Source organism: Pseudophryne corroboree, chromosome 11, assembly GCF_028390025.1.
Source record: "Pseudophryne corroboree isolate aPseCor3 chromosome 11, aPseCor3.hap2, whole genome shotgun sequence".
Taxonomy (NCBI): domain Eukaryota; kingdom Metazoa; phylum Chordata; class Amphibia; order Anura; family Myobatrachidae; genus Pseudophryne; species Pseudophryne corroboree.
Window position 1 is genome coordinate 81,802,564 of NC_086454.1, and position 18,000 is coordinate 81,820,563.

An 18,000-nucleotide genomic window follows, 5' to 3' on the forward strand; every position below is an offset into this window, starting at 1 on the left:
AGTTCCCAGGAACAGAAGTCCTCCCCGGCCTCTACAGAAATCCACCGCATGTCGCTGGGGCTCCACAGGCGGAGCTTGGCCCGGTGGGGGCACGCCTTCGTAAGTTCAGCCACAAGTGGGTTCACTCCCTGTGAGATCCCTGGGCAATAGATATTGTGTCTCAGGGATACAAGCTGTACTTTGAGAAGATGCCCCCTCACCGACGGCCCTGCCGGCTTCCCCCCACGAGAGGGAAACAGTGTTAACTGCAATTCACAAATTGTATCTTCAACAGGTGGTGGTCAAGGTTCCCCTCCTTCAACAAGGAGGGGGTTATTATTCGACCATGTATTAGTCCCGAAACCAGACGTTTCGGTCGGACCCATATTGAATTTAAAATCCCTGAACATATACCTGAAAAGGTTCAAGTTCAAGATGGAATAGCTAAGAGCGGTTATTGCAAGCCTGAAAGGGGGAGATTTTATGGTGTCTCTGGACATAAAGGATGCATACCTTCATGTCCCCATTTATCCACCTCATCAGGCGTACCTCAGAATTGCGGTACGGGATTGTCATTACCAATTTCAGACGTTGCCGTTTGGTCTCTCCACGGCCTTGAGAATATTCACCAAGGTAATGGCGGAAATGATGGTGCTCCTGCGGAAGCAAGGTGTCACTATTATCACGTACTTGGACGATCTCCTCATAAAAGCGAGATCAAGAGAGCAGTTGCTGAACAGCGTATCACTTTCTCTGGAAGTGTAACGGCAACACGGCTGGATTCTATATATTCCAAAGTCGCACTTGGTTCTTACAGCTCATCTGCCTCTCCTAGGCATGATCCTAGACACAGACCAGAAAAGGGTTTATCTCCCGATAGAGAGTGCTCAGGAGCTCGTGACACTGGTCAGGAATCTATTAAAACCAAAACAGGTGCCAGTGCATCACTGCACTCGAGTCCTGGGAAGGAGGGTGGCATCATACGAGGCCATTCCCTTCGGCAGGTTCCATACGAGGACCTTCCAATGGGACTTACTGGACAAGTGGTCCAGATCACATCTTCAGATGCATCGGTTAATCACCCTGTCCCCCAGAGCCAGGGTGTCTCTCCTGTGGTGGCTGCAGAGTGCTCACCTTCTCGAAGGTCGCAGATTCGGCATTCAGGACTGGTTCCTGGTGACCACGAATGCAAGCCTCCGAGGGTCGGCGGCAGTCACACAGGGAAGAAATTTCCAAGGACTGTGGTCAAGGCAGGAGACTTGCCTTCACATCAATATCCTGGAACTAAGGGCCATATACAACGCCCTAAGTCAAGCGGAGACCCTGCTTCGCGACCAACCGGTTCTGATTCAATCAGACAATATCACCGCAGTGGCTCATGTAAACCGCCAAGGCGGCACAAGGAGCAGGGTGGCGATGGTAGAAGCCACCAGAATTCTTCGCTGGGCGGAGAATCACATAAGCACACTGTCAGCAGTGTTCATTCCGGGAGTGGACAACTGGGAAGCAGACTTCCTCAGCAGGCACGACCTCCACCCGGGAGAGTGGGGACTTCATCAAGAAGTCTTTGCGCAGATTGTAGGTCGGTGGGAACTGCCACAGGTGGACATGATGGCATCCCGCCTCAACAAAAAGCTACAGAGGTATTGCGCCAGGTCAAGAGACTCTCAGGCGATAGCTGTAGACGCACTGGTGACACCGTGGATGTTCCAGTCGGTTTATGTGATTCCTCCTCTTCCTCTCTTATAAGGAAAAGAGGATTGAGAACAATACTCATTGTTCCGGATTGGCCAAGAAGGACTTGGTATCCAGAGCTGCAAGAAATGCTCACAGAGGACCCATGGCCTCTGCCTCTAGGGCAGGATCTGTTGCAGCAGGGACCTTGTATGTTCCAAGACTTACCGTAGCTGCATTTGACGGCATGGCGGTTGGACGCCGGATCCTAGTAGAAAAGAGGGATTCCGGATGAGGTTATTCCTACGCTGATAAGGGCTAGGAAGGACGTGACGGCTAGACATTATCACCGTATACGGCGAAAATATGTTGCTGGGTGTGAGGCCAGGAATGCCTCTACAGAGGAATTCCAGCTGGGCCGTTTCCTTCACTTCCTACAGTCGGGAGTGACTTTGGGCCTAGAATTGGGGTCCATTAAGGTCCAGATTTCGGCCCTATCCATTTTCTTTCATAAAAAAATAAATAGCTTCTCTACCTGAAGTTCAGACGTTTGTAAAGGGAGTGCTGCATATTCAGCCCCTTTTTTGTGCCACCAGTGGCACCTTGGGATCTTAACGTGGTGTTGAGTTTCCTGAAATCTCGCTGGTTTGAGCCGCTTAAGACCGTGGAGTTAAAATATCTCACGTGGAAAGTGGTCATGCTATTGGCCTTAGCTTCGGCTAGGCGTGTGTCAGAATTGGTGGCTTTGTCATGTAAAAGCCCCTATCTGGTTTTCCATATGGACAGGGCAGAATTACGGACTCGTCCGCAATTTCTGCCAAAGGTGGTGTCATCTTTTTATGTGAACCAACCTATTGTGGTGCCTGCGGCTACTCGTGACTTGGAGGATTCCAAGTTACTAGATGTGGTCAGGGCTTTGAAGATTTATGTAGCCAGATCGGCTGGAGTCAGGAAACCTGACTCGATGTTTATCCTGTAGCATCCAACAAGCTGGGTGCTCCTGCTTCAAAGCAAACTATTGCTTGCTGGATCTGTAACACGATTCAGCAGGCTCATTCTGCGGCTGGCTTGCCGCCTCCAAAATCAGTAAAAGCCCATTCCACAAGGAAGGTGGGCTCTTGGGCGGCTGCCCGAGGGGTCTCGGCATTACAGCTTTGCCGAGCAGCTACTTGGTCGGGTTCAAACACTTTTGCAAAGTTCTACAAGTTTGATACCAAGGCTGAGGAGGACCTTGTGTTTGCTCATTCGGTGCTGCAGAGTCATCCGCACTCTCCCGCCCGTTTGGGAGCTTTGGTATAATCCCCATGGTCCTTACGGAGTCCCCAGCATCCACTAGGACGTTAGAGAAAATAAGATTTTACTCACCGGTAAATCTATTTCTTGTAGTCCGTAGTGGATGCTGGGCGCCCGTCCCAAGTGCGGACTTCTTCTGCAATACTTGTATATAGTTATTGCTTAAATAAGGGTTATGTTATGGTTGCATCAGGTTTGTCTGATGCTCTGTTGTTGTTCATACTGTTGACTGGGTATGTTATCACAAGTTATACGGTGTGATTGGTGTGGCTGGTATGAGTCTTACCCTGGATTCCAAAATCCTTTCCTTGTAATGTCTGCTCTTCCGGGCACAGTTTCCTTAACTGAGGTCTGGAGGAGGGGCATAGAGGGAGGAGCCAGTGCACACCAGATATAGTACCTAATCTTTCTTTTAAGAGTGCCCAGTCTCCTGCGGAGCCCGTCTATTCCCCATGGTCCTTACGGAGTCCCCAGCATCCACTACGGACTACAAGAAATAGATTTACCGGTGAGTAAAATCTTATTTTCTGCAAGGTGTCCTCAGAGTACAGCCTCCATTCATTCCACCTACAGCGCCATGGGACTTGAATCTGGTTTTAGATTTCTTACAGTCTTCATATTTTGAACCCTTACACCAAGTGGATATTAAGTTTCTCACTTGGAAAACAATTTTCCTACTAGCCTTGGCTTCGGCAAGGCGTGTTCCCGATTTGGGTGCCTTGTCATGCAAGCCACCGTATTTGGTGTTTCATGATGACAGAGCTGAACTTCGGACGAATCCCACTTTCCTACCAAAGGTAGTGTCATCCTTTCACATCAATCAAACAATAGTAGTTCCTGTGTTGACAGGAAATTCTGGAACCTTGAATGTGGTACGCGCATTACGCGTTTGTGTCCCGAACGTCTACAGTTCGTAAGACGGATACGTTGTTTGTTCTGTATGATGCTGCCAAGATGGGTTGGCCAGCTTCTAAGCAGACCTTATCCAGATGGATTAAACTGACCATACGTCAGGCTTACCTTCATGCTAGGTTACAGCCGCCTACATCAGTAACAGCTCATTCCACACGTTCTGTGGGAACTTCATGGGCAGCTGGTCGTGGGGCTTCTACGACGCAGCTTTGCCGTGCGGCTACCCGGTCATCAGTGCACACGTTTGTGCGCTTTTACAAGTTTGATACGTTTGCGGCATCAGCATCTAGCTTTGGCCGCCTAGTGTTACAGGTGCCAAACTGCTCTCCCGCCCACGTGGGGAAGCTTTGGTACGTCCCAAGAGTACTCCAGTGACCCCCTAGTGGATGAATAAGAAAATAGGATTTTGGTACTTACCAGGTAAATCTTTTTCTTTGAATCCATAGGGGGCACTGGACGCCCACCCAGAGCAGTTTTACCTAGTTTGCGGTAAGTTCAGGGAATCGTATGGTAACACATTCTCACCGACTGGTTCAAGTTTCAAGTTCTATCGGTTATTGTGCCAACTGTTTAGTTGTCAGTCACGTTATGTGTCAACTTTATTGTCCGTTCTGTTATATGTAATTCTCCATTGTCAACCTCTCTATCGCTCCTGTTCGGCTCAGTAAAAAACACTGAGGTACTCTGGGATATGGAGGGGAGGAGAGTTCTAAATTTTAATATTCAGTGCCTTGTTCCTACGGAAACCGTCCATATCCCAAGAGCACTCCAGTGCCCCCTATGGATTCAAAGAAAAGGATTTACCTGGTAAGTACCAAAATCCTATTTTTTGTTTGGTGCGGCAGGAGCCGGACCATGGTCAGAGGGCTGCTGGTTTTTAGCAGCCATAAGCTTTCTTATTTTATTTTTATAGTCTTACTATTTTTCTGAGCAATCTTTCTAAACAGCGTCTTATACGTACCTTAGAAAGAGATGCTCCAACAACTCTCCGCCGGGTCGCGACAACGCTTACCCACGAGTACAGTGCTGTTTCGGCAAGCTGTATCGGATATACTAGCAGGTCCAGCAGACGTTACCAGGCTGTAGCCAGAGCACGGGGATAAGGTAAGGCATCGGTTCCGCTTAGAAGGGGGAATACAAACACAGCCGCACTGTTTTGGGAGGAGACTACCAAACAGTCGCTGACGCGGCTGCCACCCCAGGTGCACCAGCGCTTATAGGCTTCAGGAATAGTATAAGGCCGCGATCTCTAGGGTTGATGTCAGCAGTGGGGAGTCAGACGCTCTCCTGGCCGCCCCTCCTCCTGGTTCATGACCAGTTCTCCGAGTCTCCGCCATGAACGGTTTCCTGATTCCGTCTCAGACGCTGTACACGAAGGGGACCCAGTCGCAGCATAGGCGGCTGTGTAACTAGTGCGTCTGTGTTCACTATAGGTTCATGGAGCGGCAGTGTACACTAGTAGCGTCTGGATCCACTCAGCGTTCGCTAACGTATTGATCGGTCCTGGAAGCGAGGTGAGTCTTCCTGTATCCCACTCTACTGATTACTGGTAATACAGCTCTAAGTCTCTACCTTTTTGAGTGTGAATAGTTAGATAAGTGCCTATTGCATATGAGTCTGTATACATTTACTGTTTCTTTCGCAATGCGTCTGAATACGGTAGATCTGTTTAAACATGATTCAGTAATATGTTCTACATACTTGAAATGTAATTGGTGATGTGCTCATATTGCTTATTATACGAACGTATAACGTGATTGCTAGTGTGATTGCTGACTTTACTATATTCTGTCAGTTTTGTTCTATTCCGATCCTCAATGCTGGTGCATGGGTAGGGTCGGATTGTATGTCACTTTAAAAAGCTTAAAGTGATTACAGTCATAAATTGTGTAGTACACTGTGGAAGTGTTGATTATTTATCATGTCTAAGAGCGGCAAAGGTGAGGAAGAAACACTCATATCATGTTTGTCTTGCAAAGCTGTGATATCCTCTCAGGATCTGGTTCAGGATGGTTTGTGTCCAAATTGTTTTAGCTTTCACCAGGGGTTCTTGAAAAATACAAGCCAGATTCAGGTGCAGGTTGATTCACCTTGGGCTATGTTTGCACAGACGTTATCCAGTATAGCTGAAAGGATAATTCCTCCAACTCCTGTAACGGGGATTAACCCTCACATGCATCTTCCCACCTGGGGTGTATCACTTCCAGCAGCTGCCTCTCGAAACAGACTGATAAGCCGGTGGTAAGTAAATCTTCATCCTCACAGGCTACACATGGTTCAGATGAGGATTCATCAGAGGATGAAAGATCAGTTAATTCTACTTCGGCATAGGAAGAGGAAAGTCTCAGCTCAGTGGATGTAGCTGAGTTAATTAAAGCAATGAAAGCCATTCTATCCTTAAAGGATTCAGCAGAGCCTGTGTTTAAAACCAAGGCACCTGTGTTTAAACGTCCCAAAACAGTTAAGACTGAGATTCCAGACTCAGATCAGCTGACTGAAATCATGGAAGAGGCTTGGGCTACGCCTAATAAGTTTAGAATTCCTAAGAAATGGAATTCCAAATATCCTCTTCCAGCTTGGGGATTGTTTAAAAAGGGAGGTGGCTCCTAAAGTAGATACGCATGTGATTCGATTAGTGCGAAAATCTACATTACCTTTGCCTTCAACATCATTAAATGATGTCATGGATAGGAGAGTGGATGGTTTTCTAAAAACAATTTTTTCCCTATCTGTGGCAGTCATAAGGCCAGCCATGGCTTCAGCTTGGATGGCAAAGGCAGTGGCTGCCTGGGATTGGAGGGGGATTTTTCAATAGCATCTAGAGAGCAAAAATCCCATATAGCACATACTGTATAAAACAGGCTGTAATGTTCTTGGAAGAAGCAGCATTGGATATGGGTACTATTGCCTCCAGTCCATCCGCTTCAACGTAGAGCAGTTTGGCTACGTACGTGGAAAGCTGATTCAGAATCTAAGAAGGTTTTGGAATCTCTGCCCTTTTTTGGAGATACTCTTTTTGGTAAAGAATTGACAAATATTTTGGAGTCAGAAGCACATACAATTTCAAACCTAAAGTTACAGCTTTTCGGCCCTTTCGCTCTCAAGGAAAAGCTAAAGGTAAAAGTGATAGCAGGCAGTCTCAATACAATAAGTCTGGTAAGACTAAAAAGCATTGGGCTATCAGAGGACCCGTTGGTAAAACAGATAAGCCATCAGCCTGATGTTGCGGGCCTCCACCTGGGGGATCCCAGGGTGGGGGGCCGACTTCAGTTTGCACAGATCTGGCAACAGTCTACAACAGATGCCTGGATGCAGGAAGCGGTATCTCATGGTTATGCTTTTGCCTTCAAGAAGCACTCTCCTCGAAGGTTTTTTTGTACCATCCTGTCTTGGGTAGAGACGAAAGCCAGGGCTTTGCAAGAGGCAGTTCAGAAATTGCTTCAGTCAGGAGTAGTCATTCCAGTTCCTCATGTACAACAAGGACAGGGGTTTTACTCCAGTCTGTTTTTTGTTCAGAAGCCAAATGGGTCATTTTAGGCCCATTCTCAATCTGAAAGTGCTGAACAAATACATTTGGGTACCTCCGGTTTCACATGGAGACTTTACGTTCCATCATTTTGGCCATGGAGCCAGGGGATTATATGGTATCCCTGGATATACAGGAAGCTTACCTGCATGTTCCTATAGCACTGTCCCATCAGTGCTATCTCAGGTTCGCTATCCTTTTGAGTTAGCCACAGCCCCCCAGAGTATTTACCAAGATTATGGTGGTAATGGCAGCTTATCTCCACCAGCAGGGGATAAGAATTTTTCCATACCTCGACTATCTTTTAATCCTGGCACAGTCGCAGGAATTTCTCCTATGTCATCTGCAACAGACAATAACGTGTCTGCAGAAGCACGGGTGGCTCATAAATTGGGCAAAGTCGTCTCTGGTTCCGTTACAGCGGATGACTCACTTGGGGGCTGTACTGGATTCAAGTCTTCAGAGAGTAATGTTACCTCTGAACAAGATATCCAAGGTTCAGTCAAGGATTCAGGGCTTGTTACACAGTCAGAAGGTATTCATTCACGCAGCAATGCGTGTGATGGGTTTGATGGTGTCAACATTCAACATGGTTGAGTATGCACAATTCCACTCAAGGCCTCTGCAGCGTCTGATTCTTGCCAAATGGAATGGGTTACATCAGACAATAAAAACACAGACTATGGTTCTTACGATAGAAGTAAGGTCATTAGCCTGGTGGCTACAGACATCCCATCTGGACAAGGTGAGACCCTTTTGGATATCAGATTGGGAAATTCTGATGACTGATGACAGTCTCCAGGGCTGGGGATCATTGTCAGGAAGGTTATGTTTCCAGGGGCAATGGACCAAGGAAAAAGGTTGCCTGCCAATATATTGGAACTTCGGGTCATATACATGGCACTGATTCAGGCAAAGGACATTCTTCGGGGAAAACCAGTCCAGAACCGCTCGGACAATGCGACGGTAGTAGCGTACCACAACCGTCAGGGAGGAACTCGCAACCGAAAAGCGATGAAGGAGGTAAGTCAAATACTAAAGGCAGAACTTCATCGTCCAGCCTTGTCCGCAGTGTTCGTTCCGAGAGTCCTAAACTGGAAGCGGACTTTCTCAGTCAACACGCCATTCAGGCAAGCGAATGGGCTCTACACCCGGAGGTCTTCCAGACTCTAGTAGACAAGTGGGGGTTGCCAGAGATGGATCTCATGGCGTCCCGTCTGAACAACAAAGTTCTCGCATACGGGTCAAGAACAAAAGATCCCAGAGCGATCTTGGTGGATGCCCTGTCGGTGAGATGGGACTTTCATCTGGTTTATGGGTTTCCTCCAATCACCCTATTACCAGGGTGGTGAGAAAGATAAAGCAAGGGAAAGGTACCGTGATACTAATGACTCCGGGTTGGCCCAGAAGGCATTGGTACACAGATCTGCAGAGAATGTCGATGGATGCTCCATTTCTGCTCCCTCAACGTCCAGATCTACTGATGCAAGGTCCTTGTTATCACAGACACCTGGATTGATTGTCTTTGATGGCATGGCTCTTGAAACCGCTATCCTGAAGTCAAGAGGATTCTCACAACAGGTAATTCAAACTATGCTCAGAGCAAGGAAACCTTCCCCAGTTTGCATAAATCACCAAATATAGCAAACCTATATTCATTGGTGCAGTGAACGGAAAATGGACCCTAAGTCTTTCAGAGTTTCCAGGGTCTTAGCATTCCTTCAGGCAGGAATGGATAAAGGTTTGAAGGTGGCTTCCTTGAGAGTGCAAGTGTCAGCATTGACTGGTTCCAAAAGAAAATTGCCAACTTTTTTCCAGGGAATGCTGCACATTCAACCTCCTTTTGTTCCTCTTACAGTGCCTTGGGACTTAAGTCTAGTCCTGAAAGCCCTTCAAGTTGCCCCATTTGAACCACTTGATAAAGTGGATTTTAAATGGTTGACAGCTAAAGTTCTCTTTCTACTGGCTATGGCGTCAGCTAGAAGAGTATCAGATTTAGGGGCATTATCATGTCATTCCCCATTTTCTGATTTTTATTTTATTTTATTTTTTAATTTTTATTTTTTATCCAGGTAAAGCAGTTCTCAGAACTAGATCTGGGTATCTTCCGAAGGTGGTGTCTAAATTCCACCTTAATGAAGAAATTGTAGTCCCGGCTTTCCAGGTACCAGGCCTTTCTGCGGGCGATGCATCGCTGGACGTGGTTCGTGCATTAAGGATCTACGTGGATTGTACCAGTGCCATCAGAAAGTCAGATTCTCTTTTCATTCTCTACGGATTTCACAAGAGGATGGCCTGCTGATAAGCAGACACTGGCAAGATGGCTTCGGATGACTGTTTCAGAAGCATATTCTCAAGCTGATCTCCCTGTTCCAGCTAATGTAGTCTCTGCTTGTAAGGTAGGCCCATTATGGGCAGCACAACGTGGTGCTTCAGCAGAACAGATATGTAAGGCAGACACATTGTCTTCCATTAACACATTCATTAGACATTATGCCATGGATACCTTTGCCTCTCATGGCGCTGAATTCGGCCAAAGGATTCTCCTGTCCAATCAGGAGCGTCCCCACCACTAAATAGCTTTGGGAAATCCCATTGTTATCCTGTGGATAACCTGTGGACCCTGCCGGAGAAATATACGTTATGGTAAGAACTTACCGTTGATAACGGTATTTCTCCTAAGTCCACAGGGATCCCACCCTGACGCACCTGATTTGAGGATTCTTTTACTCACTAACCTCTTCCTTCTTGTACGGAAGGGTGTGCATGTGTGTTCTTATCGCCTGATTAGGGCTATCTATGATGCTCCTGCCTTGAGCTTTGGAATACAAATGATTTGCCTGAGCCAGGAGGCGGGGATATATGGACGAGCCTGTTGCATGCTGGGAGGCTGGAAAGCTTTGACCAATTGGTGCAAATCCGCTGTCGCTTCATCATATCCTATTGTTATCCTGTGGACTTAGGAGAAATACCGTTATCAATGGTAAGTTCTTACCATAACGTGTGTGTATATGTGTATATATACACACACACACACATATATATATATATGTGTATATATATATATATATATATATATATATACATAATCTCATTTTATCTTATTTTTTTAATTTTTTTTTACCCCCACTTCTTTTGATCAAAACCACTGTATCTATCTGACCAATCAGAACGTGAGAAATCACAAAACACTTGTGTTTATGTTGCATTATATGTTTGACTAGCAAACTAGTCCTAAATTATATAAATGTATGTTTATCTGTTTTATATAAAAATGTAAAAAAAAAAAGTGTATTCTTAAATTTGTGCTGCAGGATAACATACATTTTTAACATACTAACCACTCCGTCGCTCAAACTGCATGAATAAAAGTTGTTGTTTACAACAGGAAAATGTTATGAAATAATTATACTAATAATTTTTTATTTGGAAAATTAAAAAATCTGCAATAAGTCCAATGTTAAATCAACATAATATGCGGCTTGTCCTGTGAATATAAGAAAGAAATTAACTATTGCTTTGTTTATTTCTTCAAGCTGTTGACGATATTTGTCAGTGCCAAGCTGTCTTCATATGTCAAGTTTTACCAGAATAATAAAGATTTCATCGACTCCCTGGGTAAGCAAGTTAATATTATTAGGGGGTATTGTAAATACACAGTGGGGTCTATAAGAAGCCAGAAGGCCACCAAGGAAACTGTATACTGTGGCTGCTTGTTTGGACAGGTAACTGATGTCATGTATAGGAGTCTCATAGCTTCTGAGATTCACTCACAGTTGAATGATGGGTCTAGTAGGGAATATGTCCATATTAATACCTCTCCAGCGTCTGTACTTAATTTCTGCACATTCAGTGGTAAACTCTCACAGGCAAATCCAATTAGTGGTGATGTCTGCAACATATCTTCACAATATTGTGATTTTGCCCTCCTACGCCATAGAGGTGCACTTGAAAATAGGCTATTTACGGTACTACCTTGATGTACGCAGCTAGATAGTGCAACGGGCTTTATGCTTTTTTCTTTATAAAAGAACTGTTCCTACAAATCTGTCCTTAAATCTGGTTTTGTAATAGAGTGAGAGGTCCTTTAGTGATTCTGCAGTTATTGCCTCTCTTGCTTCTTATTTCTTTAAAGGCCTTGTTCCATTAAAGGTATTTTAATTCCACATCTTTCCCCCACCCCCTTTTAGTATTTTTCTTATGTCATACAGAATAAGTGCTTTATTCTCGCACATGCTGTCAAAAGATAAAACACACAAATCAAGACTAAAGCAGGGTACACACATACTGTATACAGCCGTCGGGCCCTTCTTTTAGTTATCAAGAGAACAGCCGTTGGATTGTGTAGGTGTGTACGCTGTCCTGTTGCAGGACTGTTTGCAGATAACAGCTTTAAAATGCTGTGTAACATGTGGACTCGGTCAATCGAATCTTATGTACTGTTGTAATATTCAGCCGACTGGACGGGCATGATCGGACCAAAACTGCAGTGTGTACACCTATTCGATTAATCTTCTGCCTGTTCTTGCGATTCTGCTCCTGCAGCAATACCACCTCTCATTTTCATCACTGCACATAATACAGCCATGTTGTAAATATTCACCCTTTTTCGTTATGGTAATTCTGTTTACATGATCATGAGTGTTGCCTGAATTGGGAGGATGTGTGCGGTGGTACAATCATTTTTTTCTTTCAATAGTTTGGATGGAAGGGAATCTTAACGTCGCAAGTAAAATTGTATGGGTGTGTACACACGTATCGGCTGTGTTTTGGAGACGTTAAGGTCAATCGTACCATCACTTCGAAGGCTTGATTGTATATTTGTGTATCTAGCTTTAGGCCTCGTATTCCTATTTAAATTTTTTTGTATTGCATTGTAGATGTTTCCTATATGCTTTTATCAATACTAGTTAGTGGCAGTGTATTAGAAACATGTTGTGCCGAGTTATAACATGAACGAGGTATTTAAATTTTACATGGGTTGGTGTATGGCGTATAAGGCAGCTTTATTGGATGGCTGTAGAACCTTTCTAGTAAGGGGAAACTTTCACTAGAGTCCAATGTTCCTGTGATTGAAGTCCCCAAGCATTCTCCATAGGCTGTAAACCATCAGACACTGGCAATGATTACAAGTTGGTTTTATTAATCGCTGAAAAATAGGTTTTGGCAAACTGACGATCGTGGGACGAGGCCGGTTCCTTCATACTTGTGCACTTTGTGCAGCGTGGGGGATTAAGTAAAGTGTCAGTAAGACGGGAAGAGAAAACAGAATGTGCTGCAGACTTTTCCTCCTATAAACTTGGCGATCCAGTCTGTTGGTGTTAATTTGTTTCATAGCATGCATCTGTGTGATGGAATGTTAATGTCAGCAGCACTGTTATTTACACACCAAGGGAAAAGAGAGTACTCATTAACACTGTGACACTCCCCCATTCATGTGTAATTGACTGTTTCAAAGGAGCACGGGTCCATAAGCTATTGCATGCATTACAATTACATTTTCCATATTGTGGGGTTTTTTTCTCTCTCCTCCTCTGTTTGGCTGAGGGTCAGAGCCGATGCTAGCCATGTTAAATTATGCGTTTCATAAGTGATGCACTAAGGTTCTGACAGTCACAGTGGACGTGATACGCAGGAAATGCTTCCACTGATAGACATTTGTGATGTCTGATTCCTTGTGACAATACACTGTATAAGGATCTGGTGTAATTGATTACAGTTGAGACATTTTGGTAATAGTGATCCACTGTACACATACACATACACAGTTACAGTCTGACTTATAGGTAGTATCTCCCCTTTTATTTGTGGCAAATACTTATTTTCACTGCTGTGTTTACTGAGATGCAAACCCTGATCCACTATTGTCCGTCAGACGTGCTGAATACTCTTCACCTTGTAGGAGTTGCTCCTGGTTTATAAGGGGTTTCTGTTTTGGAGCTGAACCAGCCAATCAGAAAAACTGTACTGATCCACAGTGGTTTGAAGACAGGGAAGCAATGGCAAGACACTCATCACCCCACATCCACATGATGGTGGGATTTCCAAAAATACCCCACCAAGACAGTACAAATCTGTTGTATGCAATTTTATTGCATTTGGTTTCAGAACTAAAACTGCACCAATACTACTGATATTTATCAAGTCTGTGGTTGCTACCCTTTGCCTCCATTCACTACTGTATTAGGATTTTTACTGCTTTTTTTTACTTTTATTTCCTATAGTGGTGCATTTACACCTCAATTTTCCTGCTGTAAATTGGTAGGGTCCTCCATTATTTCTGCTGGAGGGTCCTGCTCCTTCCCTTATCTTTCTACTTATTAATGCTCGTCTGTCTGGCCATCCTCACATACTGCCCCTCCTTGCATGCAGCCCTGTCTTTGCTAACCTAATCATGCCAGTAGACCGGTCGCTACCTTCCACTGAATCTGAACACTCCCCTCTTGTCGCTGTGATCTTTCTGAGGATCTGATTGGCTACATGTAGTTTTATTCCCTCCCATTTAGGTTCTTGGTACATCCTGGATGATCAGAAATTGAAGATTTGATCCAGTAAAGGGGCCTGCACACTGTGCGATATCTTTTAAGATATAAACGTTATCATTCATAAATGAACGATAAATCGCTCATATCTTTCAGTGTGGATGCTTCAATGATGAACGATGCGCGTGCCTGCAGTCGTTCATTGTTGAACGATCACTGTTTAAACATGCCAGTCAGTTTGGACGATACAGATGTATGGACTCTCATCGTCCAAACTGACCATCGATATCTTCCAGTGTGTGTGCTGAATCGACCATCAAAATTACATCGCCCAGAGTGTAGGGGGATTTAGATAATTGGACACTAGCCTACATATTATTGGCTGAGGAAGGCTGCTATGCAGTGTTCTTGGTTTTGCATTATTAAATCATGCATTGGTCTGTAACCTGATACAATAAAGAGATGTACACTCAAAGCAGGGATGGGAAACCTTCAACACTCCAGCTGTTGTTGAACTACACATCCCAGCATGCCCTGCAACAGTTTTAGCATGGCCAAATAGCAAAACTGTAGCAAGGCATGCTGGTATGCGTAGTTCAACAACAGCTGGAGGGCCGAAGGTTCCCCACCCCTGACTTAAAGGATAAATAAATGTGGTCGCCATAGTTGTGATCGCCTCTGAATTTGGCTTCTTGGACCGTGTCTGCAGGCACCTTCTTTGGGATGTCTGTTCAGAAAGGAACATTGTGCGTCAGGGCTGTTGATGCCACTAAAAATACATTGCAGTGTTTTAACAACAGATTGTAATGCAGCCCTTATACTACCACCGTAACAGAACATTACCAAGTATTTGTTGAAGATAATTATACTGGGAAGTTTATTTTAGATGGTATCTAATTTGATTTGTTAGTTCTCCGACAAGAATGTGCTGATTCCTTGATTATTAATTAGAACACAAGCATGACAATTTGTCATCCGCATCGCCCTTACTTGTACACCTATTATTCCTTTGTGCGAAGCAAGCCTTGTTAGGCTATGCAAAATTAATTAGGTCGCATTTGCTAATTATGCTAATTTGTACTAATTTATGTTTAGATTTTTGGTGATGTTTTGACCATAGCCTGTTTGAATGCCTTGAGTTATGACATTTTTTGTTTAGTTTTTATTGCCTGTCTGCCCTTTTGTTGTAATTACTGGCAATTAGTTAATTAATTAAAAATTATATATTCTATTAAGTCTTAATTTCTTTATGCAGGGGAATGTCTTTGCCAAGCTAATAATCTTTCTCATATAGTTAGCCAGAGAAGACGTTCAATACTGATTTTATTTATTTGGTCAGTAGTTAAGAACCGCTTTTAAAGGTGTTATTGTTTTTCCTCTATTCAGAGTATTTTCCTATGTTTTGATACAGCGGAGTATGTATATCTTTTATTTGTGGTGACCTAGACATATCCTCGTTTTGTTATGTAATTGTAAATGACCGGCACATTAAAATCATGTCACTTATGTTTCTAGTTTTCTAGAACAAATTCATAAATTCTTTTCGTATTCTTATAGCTGAATTTTATACATTTCCTATGTATGCGGCTATGTATCAAGATGGTGAAAATGCCTGCTTTGTGTAACCTTTATAAATCTGATTGTTTATCATAGGTCTTTCTCATGAGCAAAACATGGAGAAAATGCGGCTACTTACGTTCATGGGAATGGCTGTGGAGAACAAGGAAATCTCGTTTGATACTATGCAGCAGGAGCTACAAATCGGTGCAGAAGATGTGGAGGCCTTTGTGATTGATGGCAAGTCATTCTCTTTTGTATCCAGCGTTCATTTGCATGATGGCCGTTTTACACTTGCAGCAGCCAACAGAGCATGTAATAGTGCAATCTGTTTTACTATGTAAAGGTGACTTAACGTCTAGTCCCAGCAAGTTCTGCTAGTGATCTGTTGTATTTATACCATTTTTCTTTTAACGTTGCTGGTTTATGGAGCTGCAATGTTGGTTTTAGTTGGCCTGTATAATTCTGTATAACAGGTGAGTTACATGGTTGTCAACTAGCCTTTACACTTGTTTACAACATTTGGATCTAGATTGTATTATTCTTTTATGTGTAGGTTGTGTTGCTTCTATATTTGTTTAATATATATACGGCAACTGTGTCTTGTAATTGCAGCTGTGAAAAGCAAGATGGTGTATTGCAAAATCGACCAGACGCAGAAGAAAGTCGTTGTGATGTAAGACATTCATTTCTCTTTCCGCACTCTGCAATCTAGTTGTTTTAATTATTTCACGTAATATATCTATTTAATATTTCAGACTGTTCCCATCATGTGCTTGTAGTTAAATGCTGGCTATTTATCATAATTTTATTAAAGCCCAGACCTGAATGTGATTAGCTTATTTAATGAAAGTGTCCTATTTTCCAGCACATTTCACTTAATGACTGTGATAGTAGCCTGAATGTTAATTAGCTGCACATCTCGCTGTAGTGGATTTGTGAAATGGGAATTGGCCTACAGAGCTGCAGTATAAAATGACATTGCCGGAAAGTACGGTTTTGAATCATTGCAAAAGAAAACGCCGCTGTGTATTTAAGTAGGCTTTTATTGTTGTTTTGCCGTTGCAGTCACAGCACGCACAGGACCTTCGGAAAGCAGCAGTGGCAGCAGTTATACGACATACTCAACTCCTGGAAAATGAACCTAAACAAAGTGAAGAGCAGTCTCCAAAGTATTTCCGCTGAAGCTTAACTTTTTTTTTTTTCTTTTTTCTTTTTTTTAGCTTGTGAACCGAACTGAACTCCTCTTCTCTTACTCGTGTATTCTACATCGCCAATTCTCCTTAAATTAAGTCACTTAAAATTCTTGTGTTAAAGGGGAAAATATATAGTGCTTAGAAACGTCTTCTTCCTCGTGTGAAAAATAACATTCTATTTCAGTAGTTATCCGTGTCTATCAGATAGGATCAAGGCTGACACAAATTCATATCCTCAGTCTCTGCTCCAATCTGGAGGCCTGACTAATCCGACTTCCTGCATAAACTCAGGCAGATCTTGAAAATAGCTTGTGTGTTGCGCAGATGGAACCTTAAATAAAGGGACAGAGCATATTATATTTTTCCTTTTTAAAAAGACCCAAATAGATTTACATTTGGCTACAGTGGACATTGTTTTTATGCAGTCTGATATAAAAAAAAAAGAAACAAAATATTTTGTTGTTAATGTGTCTAAATCTATGTGGTGGCAAAGTTTCTTTGTGGTTTTTTTTTTTATTTAGTTTTTTTGGGGGGATTTGTGTCCATAATATATACAATGTAAAGATGTTAGGTCACAGATAAGTTACATGCACAAAGCTACAGTCTCTTCTTTAGGGTGTGGTATATTCTGTCTACATTCATTGTTGACATGTATCCCAACACTAAAATTTAGTATCGACCACCTGACTACAACCTTTTCAATTATAATATGCAGAATTTACATTTGAGTTGCAAAATTCCTTAATGTCTATATTTAATAATAAAATAACACTAGGACTTTGATTAGAAGAGCTGGAGTAATCGGTCACTTGTGGCTTTTTTTTTTTTTTTGGGAAGGGGGGGGGGGATGGGTGTTAAATATAAGATTTTATATACATTTATTAGCATCACTTGTATAGTCCTACCCATTAATAATTATGGAAATAATTGGACGGATTTAAAGCAAAGTAAGAAGCTGAATGTATTGCCCCAACTGTCAGTAACCTGAGAGTGTGCACCTGGCTTAGATCTGATGTTTCACTTTCATCGCTGTGAAAACAAAGTAAGCAACTTTGCAAATGCAGAGGTACAGTACTAAAATGAAAACATCTAGAAAAATAGCGTGACCACTATATTTAAAAAAAAAAAATATTTTGCCTAACTAGATTTATCATTAGGAATTAACATTTTGTTCATTAAATACATAAACCACATGATGTGATTATTTCAAAAGTATCTTTATATTTTTTTGTCAAATTGAAGGTTAAATATCTGAGCTATACAGTAAGCAATTGTTTTTTCCCAAGTAACCAATTTTCTGCCACACTGAAACTGCATGTGTCCGCCCCCACACTGCAGGATAGCGAGAGATTGTGACAGAGAATGCTGCTCCTGACCAATC

General features: G+C 43.0%; 1 protein-coding gene across 2 annotated transcripts in view; it reads left to right on the forward strand.

Moving 5' to 3' along the window:
* EIF3M (eukaryotic translation initiation factor 3 subunit M) overlaps positions 1-17,071 on the forward strand; it is a 72,353-nt gene extending 55,282 nt beyond the window's left edge. For both annotated transcript variants that reach the window (XM_063944469.1, XM_063944470.1), the window contains 4 exons: positions 10,921-11,002; positions 15,520-15,663; positions 16,039-16,099; positions 16,492-17,071. In XM_063944469.1, coding sequence (XP_063800539.1) covers positions 10,921-11,002; positions 15,520-15,663; positions 16,039-16,099; positions 16,492-16,615 — 411 coding nt within the window. In that variant the 3' untranslated portion in view covers positions 16,616-17,071. The remainder of the gene's footprint in view (positions 1-10,920; positions 11,003-15,519; positions 15,664-16,038; positions 16,100-16,491) is intronic.
* The last annotated feature ends 929 nt before the right edge of the window (positions 17,072-18,000 follow it).